Here is a 13,462-nt window from a genome sequence, read left to right on the forward strand (position 1 = left end):
GTTTATTTATGGTTTTGGTTAACTACAATGAGTCTGCTTCAGAGCGCTGAAGGCTGTTGATTGATCTTATTGTTGTTTTATCTCAGAGTCAAAGTGCAGGATGATGCTTGAGTATCAGTCACAGTGGAGATAAGCGCACAGATAACCACCATCAGTTACATGGACATTAGTTTATTGCTTCCCTCTTCTACTGTACTAATATTGCACTAAATCAACACCGACACTCTATAATGCTGCATCTTAACTTGCTATGATGTGACAAAAATGCAAATGACATTTTTAATTGATTTAATCCTGCTTTTGACACCAGCTACTGTAGAAGGTGGCCATACTGTGCGAATCTGCTTTTTGCTGAGGATCATGACTACTTGTTTCTCCTCTGATTTGAACGAATGGTTTGTTGGCTTTTCAGCCAGATATATTCACCTCATTAAAGTGAACATCCTGCATCCCCACGTCTTCCATCATGGACGCTTCCTCGTCGATGTTTGGTGTGACCACTCTGAATGCAGTACAGCCCTGTTTAAACGTGCCTACACAAACACACAAACTACCATTACCATTCATGTTTCCTGAAGCAATGCCATTTTAAAAACAGACGATGGTAGAAAAGATGAAAGATAATTGTTTGGAGTGAATGTTTCAATTCTTAGAACTGCAGCAAAACGTGAGTAAGATACTGAGTGATAACTTCTATCATCAGGGACTTTATCAGACACGGGGAAGAGAGAGATATGAGTGAGAAAACACAAGTGACTGATAGTGAAACCTTCCACATATTACTGTGTAATCATTAAGAGTAATTACTTCAACAAATGAGACGTGTGTCCTTGGTAGTTAAGAATTAAAACTAAAGCATTTCGACCCATTATAGACCAGACAGTAGGATTTTCAAAAGTAAATATCATAAAAATGAATTACAAATACAATTTAAAATAGTGTACCCTTTTCATATATAACCTGTGTTGAATTAATATTCAAATTGTAGTGTTATGTATATTAATTATTAAATACTGTAGATAATATTTTGCACACTTTGCTTTTATTTCACTCTAAAATACTGTGAAATGTTTGTGGACTTTTTCTACAACATAGGAACAATAAACAAAATCTCTCTCTCTCTCTCTCTCTCTCTCTCTAGTTTGGACAGATTTTTTTATTAATAAATAAAATCATCATTTAAAAATAGCATTTTGTATTAACTCGGGTTGTCTTTGTGTAATATTTGTTTGATGGTCTGAATCATTCAAGTGTGAGAAATATGTAAAAAATGTAATAAAAAAAAAAATAGGATGGGGACAAAAAACTTTTCACAGCACTGTGTGTGTGTGTGTGTGTGTGTTTATATATTCTTAAACTCATAACATATACTGTACTTCCTTTACAAAATTAGGTTTGTAAGGCTTTTGTAAGGGTGATGTTTTGCTCCCTAATGCTACATTTATTAAATCAAAAATAAAGTAAAAACAGAAAGTTAATGTAAAATTTATTCCTGTGATGAGCAGCTGAATTTTCAGCATCATTGCTCCAGTCTTCAGTATCACATGGTCTTCAGAAATAATTCTAATATACTGATCTGCTTCTCAAGAAACATTTTTAATTATTACCAATGCTATGTAGAAAGCGTAATACATTTTCAGGATTTTTATGAATGAAAAATCTTACTGGACCTAAACTTTTGAAGTCTAGTGTATACATTTAACCCAGTTACTAAAGTAAACAAGTATTTTAAAGTGATTTATGTGAAATTATATATATATATATATATATATATATATATATATATATATATATATATATATATATATATATATATATATATATATATATTTATTTTTTATTTTTTATTAATTATTATTATTTTTATTTTTTTTATTATTATTATTATTTTTTTATACTCTTTATTGACAAATGTTTAATATCCCAAAGGGAAAATACTCCTAGTATTCTCCAGTAGGTCACTGTTGTTTTCTTAATGGTTCCTTTCCCAATTCCACAATTAAAGTTGACCAACCCTAGACTATAATAGCATATGTGTGTGTGTGTGTGTGTGTGTCTAACCTTTCCTCCTCAAGTACTCGGCCACCAGCGCTGCTACATGCACATAACACATGACTGCCTGAAGAGAACCAAAACAGAGAACATCAGCTTCACAGTTAAACACACATGAAGATGTGTGTGTGTGTGTGTGTGACTGTGTGTGATGTACCTCAGAGAGGTCTCCGTTCTTCACGTGGATCCGAGCCATGCTGTCCAGCCACGTCTTGCGGAGCTCAGGAGTGCTGGCGTAAGATTTGGCCAGACTGTACTGCAGGTCCACCAGCATCTCAGGGTCTCTCTCGTGCTCCTTCATCTGAGCCGTGGCCATCAGAACCGTGCGGATCTTCTTGGTCAAGTCTTTCACCTCGGATGGGAATGCTGTGTTCTGTGGGAGAAGGAAGGATAACTCTTTTATAATATATTATATTCATTATTTAAAGGATAATCTTGGATATCTGACCGTTTGTACAAGAGAGCTCATAAGTGACAAGAAACATTTTCGTGTGAGTGTATTTAAAGTGAACTAACTTTGATAGTCTTGTCACTGTTGGCACAGTTGTTGATGATTGACAGCGACTGCTGGAACCTCGTCCCTCCTATTCCGATGACATCAGCGATCAGCTGACTGACGCCAATCACCACCTGAGGAATCATGTCATGACATCGTTATGACATCATCACGTGCTGTCACCATCGAATCTGGAAACATTCTGTGACTTCAGCGTCATGAGATAAATGTGGCAGTTTTGCACCTGCAGGTGCGTGCGGATGAAGGATTTGCGTCCGGTGTAGTCGAAGTTGCTCTTCATCAGGAAGTAGAGGAGATGAGCCGCGTCGCTGCGGATGGAGCTCAGTTTGGAGTTACAGCACTTCAGGATCTCGTAGCAGAAAGACGCACACATGTCCGCACGGCCCTCGAAAAACGTACATGGAAACTGGACACATCCATGAAAGAAACCAGGAGAACAACAGTGTGAACATCATCTTCATCATTTGGAATGACACAAGGCTAAGTAAATAAGAGCCCTATGAAACGTATATTTTTTACAAATTTAATTGATATCCCCCCAAAAAAAATTTGTTTATTTTTGCCAAATTCTGTAGTTTCGGATTCGGATTAAATCTGATAAAAAAGGACAACTAATAAATTGAATTTATAAAACTTTAACAATTGATAATTTGTTAACATTTTGACATTTGAAATTAAAATGTTCTATATTTTAACTTACTTGGATTTTTAACGTTATACACATTTATTATCAACAATGGTGGTATTCAAATGAAAACATAAAACATTAAGAATTTAATAATAAAAAAAATATTTTAAACTTTTCAAATATTATCAAATGAAAACTCAATTTATTTTATTTTTGTCAAACAAAGTGCTGAACAACAGCAGTCTACTGTAAAAAACATTTTTTTTAATTAAAACACTGAAATATTCCTTTAGATAAAGGTTTTAATAATTTCATTATTATAATCATGAATGCGTAATGTGGTATAGTAGTAAAATATTCTTGTACTGCAACACTCACTCACACAAAGACATGTAGAAATGCAGACTCCAGATTTAAATATTACTCTTTCACATTTTACTTCTCACCGACACTAGTACATATTGCAGTTTGATAAACTGTACAACCCCACTTTTGATTTATTCTGTGACATTATGCAATTTATGACTGGATTCTATCCGTATTTTCCACGCCACAAAATAATAGGTCCCTAGTAAATGATGACAGATTTTTCATTTTTGGATGGACTCTCCGCCACTGATTGATGTGCTTATTCTATTGTCACACTCACCTTGTAGATAAAAGTGCGAAGAGAAGTGAAGACCTGTTTGAGGGCAGTCTCTGATTGGTTGATTTGTAGGAAGCAGAGATGAACCTGAAAGACTTTCTTCATGAGGGGATTGTGGCCGTGATCCAAACTCAGCTGAGTCTGAGAGCAAACACACATATTAAAAACACACACTAACGCGAACAAACACCACTCATGATTGCAGGTGATTGTGATGATGTTATTATGATGATGGTTGATGTCTGACCTTAAAGCTTGTGATGAAGATGCTCAGTGTGTCCAGAACTGTTAGACAAACTTCTGTGGCAATATTTCCTTCCAACAGAGACTGATTCAACACATCAGCATCTGAGTGACTGTAATCTACAAACACACACACACACACACACACGTGGAAGGGTCATATAACAGCTGATCTGAGATCTGCTCTGTGTGCTGTGGGGTCAGAATAATAGTAAAAGAGTAAAACAAAGAACTGTGAATGAAAGTAAACAAATGAGAATGTTGTATGGCTGTCAACAGCTTTAATGCTGTTAATATTTGAATTGATTGAGATTTGCCTATAAATTCCATTAAATTTGTCTTAAAGAAATGATTAGAAATGAGTTTGTTTCTTCATCAAAATATATACTTTTCCCTCTGCATACAAACAGGCTCGGGCAACCTCACCTCTCAAAATAAAAACTACATTAAACACTTCACAGATAGCTACTGTGCAGACCTGTCTCTCTCCTTCCTTTCATAGCAAAAACACTCGAATTAGTTGTTTTTAACCAGGTTTCATTCTTACTCAGAACAACCAACTGGATCCTAACCAGTCTGGTTTCAGGAGTGGACATTCAACGGAAGCTAAAGCTGATTCCAAATCATCAGTTCTTATTCTGCTGGATATATCTGCTGATTTTGAGACTGTCAATCATCAGATCCTCCTGTCTGCCCTCTCATCACTGGGCATCACAGGGATTTCACTTGGCTGGTTTCAATCCAGTCTCACTGGTAGATCTTTCAGGGTTGCCTGGGGAGTGGAGGTATCTAAAGCACATAAAATTGTCACTGGGGTTCCTCAGGGATCAGTTCTTGGACCCCTCCTCTTCTCCATATACACAACATCACTGGGTCCCATCATCATACAGGCACATGGATTCTCCTACTATTGCTATGCTGAAGACACACAGCTCTCTCTCATTTCAACCAGATGATCCAAAGGACGGATCTCAGGCTGCCTGGCGGACATCTCGGCATGGATGAAAGAATATCACTTACAGCTCAACATGGCAAAGACTGAACTTCTTGTCTTCCCTGCCACTCCAACTGTACAGCATCATTTCAACATCCAATAAGGTTTATCAACAATTACCCCATCAAGTTAGGTCAGAAATCTTGCTGTAACCTTTGATGACCAGCTGACCTTCAAAGACCACATTGCAAAGACTGCTCGATCTTGCAGGTTTGCATTGCACAACATCAGAAAGATCAGGCTCTTTTTAACGGAGCATGCTGCACAACTTCTTGTCCAGGCCCTTGTCATTTCTAGGCTGGACTACTGCAATGCTCTTCTGGCTGGACTTCCATCAAGCACAATCAAACCTATACAGATGATTCAGAATTCAGCAGCACAACTGGTCTTCAACGATCCCAAAAGAGCTCATGTTACACCTCTCTTTATCTCCTTGCACAGGCTGCAGGTTGCAGCTCGCATCAAGTTCAAGACATTGATGCTTGCAAATAGAACAGCTACAGACTCAGCACCACTCTACTTCCACTCACTATTATGAATCTACCTCCCCTCCAGAAGTCTGAGATCCGCTAGTGAGCGACACCTCGTGGTAACATTACAAAGAAAATGTTTGATGTATTGATTGTATTGTCTTGCTTGATCATGTAATTTTACGTTCATTTAATGAGATTTTGGGGAGGTGGTTTTATAAGACCTTATGGTCTTCTCACTCTCTCTCGCACAGTATTTTGTTCTTCAATGGATTTTGTAAAGTTGTATTTCGAATGTTATATGTGCAAATAAACTTTAAAACTTTCAAAAGAGACACAAAATCACTTTCCAGAACATTGTCATTCACCGTTCCTGGCTGGTGGAATGATCTTCCCACCACATCCGGAATGCTGATTCCAAAACAATTTTCAAGCGACAGCTGAAAACTAATCTATTTAGTCACTATTTGACTTCATCCTTAAAAAAAATTAAATAACAACCACTTTGTTTTATCTTTTCTTTAATGTTTCCCTGTCTAGCTTGTACTTATTTAACAATGCTTGAAAATTTGTATTTACAGCTGATAAATACATCACAATAATCCACAAATAATCCACAGCACTCCAGTCCATCAGTTAATATCTTGAAAAGGGAAAAGTTGTGTGTTTGTAAGAAACAAATCCATCATTAATATGTATAAGTTCGTTCAAACTATTGCTTGTGGCTAAAATACTTTTTCCATAACACTGCTTTCTCTTGAAAAGTTGTCTCGTCTCATCTAAGTGAATGTGAATGTGCTCAGATTAAGCACCGTCTAGAAAGAAAATTGCTCTTAACAAATTTGACAATGGATTTTAATGTGATAAAACAACGGGGCATTAAATGTTTAACTAGAGGAAGTGTTATTATTATGGATACATATTATAGCCAGAAAAATACCCAAATGATGGATTTGTTTATTACAAGACTTTATTACAACACTTTTCGCTTCACTAGATGTAAATTGATAAACTGGAGTGGTGTGGATTATTGTGATGTTTTTATCAGCTGTTTGGACTCCAAATCTGTTCAGATGAAGCAACAAACACATCTACCTCTTGGATGGCCTGAGTCTGAATACATTTGTGGCAAATTTTAATTCATTTTCTCTTAAAAAAAATTATTTCATTTGATCTCATAAATTAAGTCCAATTCTTTCAACATTAAATATTAGAATAGAAGGAAGCTTTCGTTTCTTGTGTTTTATTCCAAGACTAGTATGAGCTGGATCTGTGTGTGTCTCACTGTGGTTGTAGGTGTAGGAGTTGTCCAGGCTGTTGAGCTGCTGCAGTCTCATGTGTAGAGCTCCTGTCCTGCTGCGGGACACAGGAAGAGTCTGAGAGCGGCGCTCGTGAACCACGGGACCTGATCCCTCCAGAGTCCTGATGACAGAGTCAAATGTAACAGGATCTTCAGAAGCTTCTGTTATGAGCTCATTAAACTCTCACTGACATAAAATCAATCTTCTGTTATTACTGGTGGTTGTCAGTTTTCTGAACACATTTCTGGTTACTTTATTTCTACATTATTTATTCATAACATTCTACATTGGGGTAATTTACAATAGGGTTTCACATGAACTTGATGTAAACAAACATTGAAAAACTCTCGTAGAGCATTTATTAATCTTAGTTAATCTTCAACATTCACAAAAACATGACTACAATCAAAAGTATCTGTTAATATTATTTAATGGACCTGAGCTAAAATTAATGCAACATTAATAAACATTAATGCAAAGATTAATAAACACTAAAGCAGATATATTACTCATTTAAATTTAGTTTTTTTTAGGACCTCATTGTAAAGTGCTACCTATATTTCTATATGTTATTCATAACATGTTTATATTCTACTATGTGCAAAATTAATAAATGTGTTTGTAAAGAAAATTACCTTGCAATGTGTCTCTTTCCCATGTATCTGAACTGATGAAGACACATTCTGAAATCAGATGAGAAGTGAATGATGAGGCAGGAGCGTGTGTGTGTGTGTGTGTGTGTGTGTGTGTGTTGTGGAGGTGCAGGTGTGAAGTGCAGCACTTACTCTAGCAGACTGAAGAAGTTCATCAGGTCTGTGGGTGAAGCTTTATTCCAGTAGTTGAACAGAGCATCTAACACGCAGCAAATGCATCGGTCAAACAACAGACAACTACGCTGAAGCAGACTTATATAATCACAGTTGTGTGTGTGTACCTTCAGACATGCTCTTTAGCACATGCAGGAAGCACATTAATATGTTCTTCACTTCAGACTGGTCCAGTTTATCACAGCGGAGCAAAGAGCTGCCCAGAACCCCAGCGACATGACCCTGAGACAGAGAAAACAAGATCAGACATCACAGACCACAAAAACATGGACACTTCTGGACACTTAAGTCACACTTGTCTGGAAATCTAGCAATATACTAAAATAATATAACAATGTCAGTGTTCTCCTTCATTATTTTTGTACTATTTATATTTTCTAATATTTTGAATTAGCTTTTAGTTTATATTTTCAGTTTTTATTGTCACATTAATAAGTTTGATATGTGATTTTTTTAATGTTTTATTTTTTATTTTAGGTTACATTTTTCAGTTACAGTAACTTTAGCACTCCCACTTGAATTTTTTACATTTCATTTTATTTTCATTAAATTATTTCATTTTCAAGTTTTTAAACTGGATTTAAATTTAGTTAAATTTTCATGAAATATATAATATTTCATTTCAGTTATATTTTAACCCATTAAAAAAAAACAATAATAATAATAAAATATATATATTATATATATATATATATATATATATATATATATATATATTATATATATATATATATATATATATATATATATATATATATATATATATTTTTTTTTTTTTTTTTTTTTTTGCTATTACTTTTAAATTCAATTATATCTATGGAAGTGTTGCTTAAGTGTCCAAAGACTTTTTGGGGTAACTGTAAATACACACTCAGGCAGTTATAAGCACTCACACACACGTGCACATTTATTAACACACACATCCACCTCAAATCACAAACACACTTTGATAAATGTCATGTTTGTAAAGCACTGCACACACTCAAAACGGCCATTCATAGCTCTTTCCCTAAAGGATGTCACACAGGGAGGAGCGCAGCTCTACACACACACACACACACACACACACACACACACACACACACACACACGCTGGCCTACACTAAGATGCTAATGTATCTACCATAGCACAGCACTGGCCAGAATATTTCCCATGTTCCCCTGCCAGCAGATCCTCACTGAGACAGCAGGGTGTGGAAACTATGAAACCCACAAAATACTGCGTCTGATTATTCACTTAATATATTATGTGGTTACACAGATGGAGACTGAAGGACTGTTTTTGTACTAATTGAAATGCAACAAAAGGAAAGAATATCAAAGAGAGATCATTCAGTGCACCACAACATTCCTGCAGTCAACAGATTTACTGACTCAGCTGTGGATTTAGGCACAAGATCTGTCTACAAAATACAGACGTGCTGCTGACAGAAATGTCTACTCTCCACTGGAGGATATCTTAAAGAGGCCAGATCATGACAGAGTTCCCAAAAACCTGCACATATCTGAATTATTACACACACACATTTATGATGCAGGACACAATGACACACTGAATGAAAGAGAGGTTCATTACTAAACGAACAAACCATCAGTTTATATGCTTTAATAAAGGTCTGATTTATTTCATTGCACTGAAATGCTTAAATCAAGACAACAGCACAAGATCATTCAGCTTCAGTTCTGTCAGTTTATGGCACTGAACATTAATTGGCTTTGTTATCGTCATTCTGTGTTCAACGTTTTACAATGTTGTGGTATCATTTGAAAGAAAATGTATGTTCCTGATTATTATCCTGATTATCACACAACACCACACCCACCCAGCACACCCCTGCAGGGGGCCGCAGTACTTTCAGTACACAAGCTGATTCACCCATGTTCCTTTAAATACACAAGCCCCTATAAACCCAGTGTGCAAGTGAAGCGGAATCTACGGCTGATCTGATGACATCACCACGACAGAGAGAATGTTCGGAATCTTTGATATTGATTTGGTGAGGTTCTAAATGACTCGGGCATCCCAGAAGGCAGATGTGGTGTAGTGTGTTGTGCGGTGGGGGGGGGGGGGGGTCGTTATGCTCTCTTAACAAATGAGCTTAATTGGTTTATAGCAACTCCACCCAACTCCCTCCTTAATCACTGTTAACACCTCCTATTATCCGGATTTAATAATCAAACACATATGGACTATAATATGTCGGTGGTGTTGGTTTACAGTTTTCTTTCTGAAAAAAACAAAACAAAAACTATGCAGCAGACTGTTATTATTCTGAGGGAAGCTATGTCCATTTGAGCAGGAGTTTTAAAGCTAGATGCTAGTGAGCTAGTGAGTGAAATTTAGTAAGGTTATAAAACAGGCATGCAAAACTAATTCAAAAAATGCAAAAAAAATTTAATACATACACTAAAAAGGTAAGATAATTTACATATTAAAGGAACACTCCACGGTATCCCCCAGAGTTAGATAAGTCCATACATACCTTTTTCATTTCTGTGCGTTCTGTAAGTGTTATTTGACGCACCAGCCGCTAGCCTAGCTTAGCACAAAGACTGGATGTAAATGGATAATGGTAGCATAGTAATCCCAATAAGTGACAAAATAAAGCAAACATTTTCCTATTTACATGTTGTGATCTGTATAGCATGTACAAGGCTATATGAGACAGAAACCATTTTTAATCGTATAAATACTGGGAACTATATTCTCACTAGGCATAGGAGCACAGCTAACGTTACTTGGGTGGAGTGGATACTTGGGCGGAGTGATTAGCGCAGCACACGAGACGCGCTGTTGATGGTTCCTTAAACAAAACAAACATATGAAAAAGGTATGTATGGACTTATCTAACTCTGGGGGATACTGTGAATAAGCTAAAGTCCCAAAAAGTAGGAGTGTTCCTTTAAAGTCTCAAAGGTATAGTTGCAAAAAAAAAAACAAAAAAAAAACAGCCTGCCTTCTGTTGGAAAAATGTTGGTTAACAATCAGTTGGCGGCAGCCATTATTTTGACCGTAGTATTTTTTCCATAATATGGAAGTCAATTGCTACCGACATAACTGCTTAAAAACATCCTTCAAAATATCTTATTTTATGTTTAACAGAAGAATGAAACTCATACAAGCTTGGAACTACTCGAGGATGAGTAAATGATGATTTTGGGGTGAACTATCCCTTGTACAAGTGACCTTCAGGGAAAACCAAATGCAACATGACCCCTTTAAGACAGACAATCTTTATCTTCTAACTAAGGGAACAGAAGCTCAGTAAAGCCACACACACACACACACACACACACAGAAACACCAGACTGGGACTGTGTAAGGTAAGAGGTCATAGGTGAGTGGTAATAGCAGGGCTGCAGGGCAGGGGTCAGAGGTCAGCGCTGATGTAATACTTGTGTAGGGTGTGTGTGTTGCTCAGACGGTGTAGACAGCAGAGAGAAGTCCATGGTCTGGCGTTTGAGACGTGCAGAGAGAGACGTGTCCTCTGAGTCAGTAAAGAAACGCAGCACGCTGGCAGAGTGACGGCGAGTGAAACGCTCCTGCTGAACGCCACGACAGCAGGAGACACACAACCACAGGTTAGCACACACACACACACACTACTGGGACAAACATACAACCTTACACACTCGCACACACACTGCAGCACATAAACTTGATAATCATTGATAAACATGATAACAGTGCATCAATAAATAATTAACACAAAAATGACAATCAGGTCATGTGAGCAGTACCTTGTCTAGGGGGTGTGGCTTGTCAACGCTGCGCTCTGATAGGCCGTTCCCAGAGTCTGTGCTGATAAGAGAGCTGCGTGAGTCAGTGTGCCGTACAGAGCTCATGGTCGGAGTGTGAGGAGAGACTGACAAACACAAAGCACATCAATACACTGGACACAATCACTCTCAAACGATATTTCTCATAGAACAATCATCGGAACAGAATTATTTGAACCCTGTAAGGCCTGACATGGGAAATAACAGTCAAAAGGCATTTCAATGGGGACAAACAAAGAGCTCGTTCCTGTAAAACTGTCAGATAGTGTCTCACCTGCTCCTGAAATCACTCCAAACAGCTCTTTATGCAGGCTGCCGTCCACTGGACTGGCCATATTTTTTGTAGGTGTCATCATGACATGATCATCACGGCCATTCTGAAACAATACAGACTGAAGTTGGTTTAAAGAGCAACCTGCTAACCACTATATTTTGACGTCTCAATTTGTATTTTACTATACATTTTGTTAGCATGTTAGTATACGCATATACTACAATGTAGTATACTACATTGTTTTCTGATAAAAATAATTCAAGCAATCTGATACTGATATTAATTGTTGATACATATGATATTGATGCATCTCAAAATGTATCATTTAATGTTCACCTTTATTCAATGGATTTGTGAAGTTTGGGTACAGTAAAATTGCTTTATATTTTTGAAAAAAGTCTCTAATGCTCACCAAGGCTGCATTTATTTGATCAAATACACTGTTAAAAGTATAAGTGTATAATGTAAAATGTTATTAATATCTAAAATAACACTTTATTATGACTAATAAGGGTATGCCTTTATTATGACTGAATTGTCATTTTCTGTAAACTATCCCGTTAAACCTGCAATCTGGTAGCAAGTGGTTCTGTTTAGCTGCAGAGTCTGAAGCGAACACTAGGTGTCAGTCTTACAATGTTCGTCTGGTTGGTGACAGGCAGCACATCTTTGATGTTGAGCCGGTGGACGTTTTCCAGCAGAAGACTGAACAGAGGCAGGTAAAGCGTAGCCAAGCGAGCCTGCTGAGCCTGAAAAACACACAAAACACATGCTTTATATTTCATATATTCATTAACACACGTGCTCATAACACACTGCGGTGCTTGTTCACCTTGGAGGAGTAGCGATCGTCAAAGGCGTGCTTGATCATCAGGTTCTTCAGCACCTGTACTGCGATCTGACGGATGTCTCTGAACTCCTGCACCGCTCCGCCCACCTCCCTCAGCAACAGCCCCACCAGGAAGTGATTCTTACAGAAATCCTCAGTTAAAGAGTAGTCCAGCTGAAGATCTGACAGAGACACAGAGAGAAGGATGCGAGTTCAGAACCGAAAATATATTCCTGAACTATAGGAATGAAAACAACATGCATTATCATTATAGAAACAGGCATTATTTCGGAATAGTCTTCTGTCATGATTTAGATCAACAGGAGGACTCCGGTCCAAGTCCATGAAGCCTTTTGACCAAATGAAATAAATAAATGCTAAATGCTAATTTCTTATAGAATTTATTCTTCACATTTATATCAAGCACATCAGTGCAGTGAAGAGAGAAGAGAGTGGCCCACACACAGATTAAACATTCAGTGAGATATGTTTTATATGTTTTATATGAGAAATAATTAGGAACATTGACATTAAAGTCTTAAATTTTACAAGAACCTTAATTATGATTTCTAGAGGTCTTAAATTTGGGGACAGAAAGGGAAGAATTGCGATAAAACTGCTTTTTGCTGCTTTATTTCTGCTGTTCCTAATGCGCCACCTGCTGGCTGAAAATGAATGTGCATTTACAATCAGCCTGTCTGCTGTTTTTGTTCAGACCACTGTGGAAATCAACCTATGTTTTTATGCAGCAAACTCGTAGAGTTGTAAATGTGAACTGGTGAATCGACAAGAAGATTATGCATTATAAAAGGGTAAGTAAAATGTATTTATATTATTTAAGTCATATAATGATTGATAATAATTGTTTCAATTAATATCATTATTAATACTTTTAATACAT

General features: G+C 36.9%; 1 protein-coding gene across 4 annotated transcripts in view; it reads right to left on the bottom strand.

Moving 5' to 3' along the window:
- LOC127965089 (dedicator of cytokinesis protein 9) overlaps nucleotides 1-13,462 on the bottom strand; it is a 75,247-nt gene that overhangs the window by 7,749 nt on the left and 54,036 nt on the right. For all 4 annotated transcript variants that reach the window (XM_052565648.1, XM_052565650.1, XM_052565651.1 and 1 more), the window contains exons 31-45: nucleotides 12,565-12,743; nucleotides 12,368-12,481; nucleotides 11,733-11,835; nucleotides 11,420-11,544; nucleotides 7,786-7,900; nucleotides 7,637-7,703; nucleotides 7,487-7,534; nucleotides 6,836-6,972; nucleotides 4,091-4,206; nucleotides 3,847-3,984; nucleotides 2,793-2,975; nucleotides 2,569-2,682; nucleotides 2,210-2,425; nucleotides 2,062-2,119; nucleotides 427-533 (exon numbers count right to left, since the gene is read on the bottom strand). In XM_052565648.1, the coding sequence (XP_052421608.1) occupies nucleotides 427-533; nucleotides 2,062-2,119; nucleotides 2,210-2,425; nucleotides 2,569-2,682; nucleotides 2,793-2,975; nucleotides 3,847-3,984; nucleotides 4,091-4,206; nucleotides 6,836-6,972; nucleotides 7,487-7,534; nucleotides 7,637-7,703; nucleotides 7,786-7,900; nucleotides 11,420-11,544; nucleotides 11,733-11,835; nucleotides 12,368-12,481; nucleotides 12,565-12,743 (1,820 nt within the window). The remainder of the gene's footprint in view (nucleotides 1-426; nucleotides 534-2,061; nucleotides 2,120-2,209; nucleotides 2,426-2,568; nucleotides 2,683-2,792; nucleotides 2,976-3,846; nucleotides 3,985-4,090; nucleotides 4,207-6,835; nucleotides 6,973-7,486; nucleotides 7,535-7,636; nucleotides 7,704-7,785; nucleotides 7,901-11,419; nucleotides 11,545-11,732; nucleotides 11,836-12,367; nucleotides 12,482-12,564; nucleotides 12,744-13,462) is intronic.

Source organism: Carassius gibelio, chromosome B9 (genome assembly GCF_023724105.1).
Source record: "Carassius gibelio isolate Cgi1373 ecotype wild population from Czech Republic chromosome B9, carGib1.2-hapl.c, whole genome shotgun sequence".
Lineage (NCBI taxonomy): Eukaryota > Metazoa > Chordata > Actinopteri > Cypriniformes > Cyprinidae > Carassius > Carassius gibelio.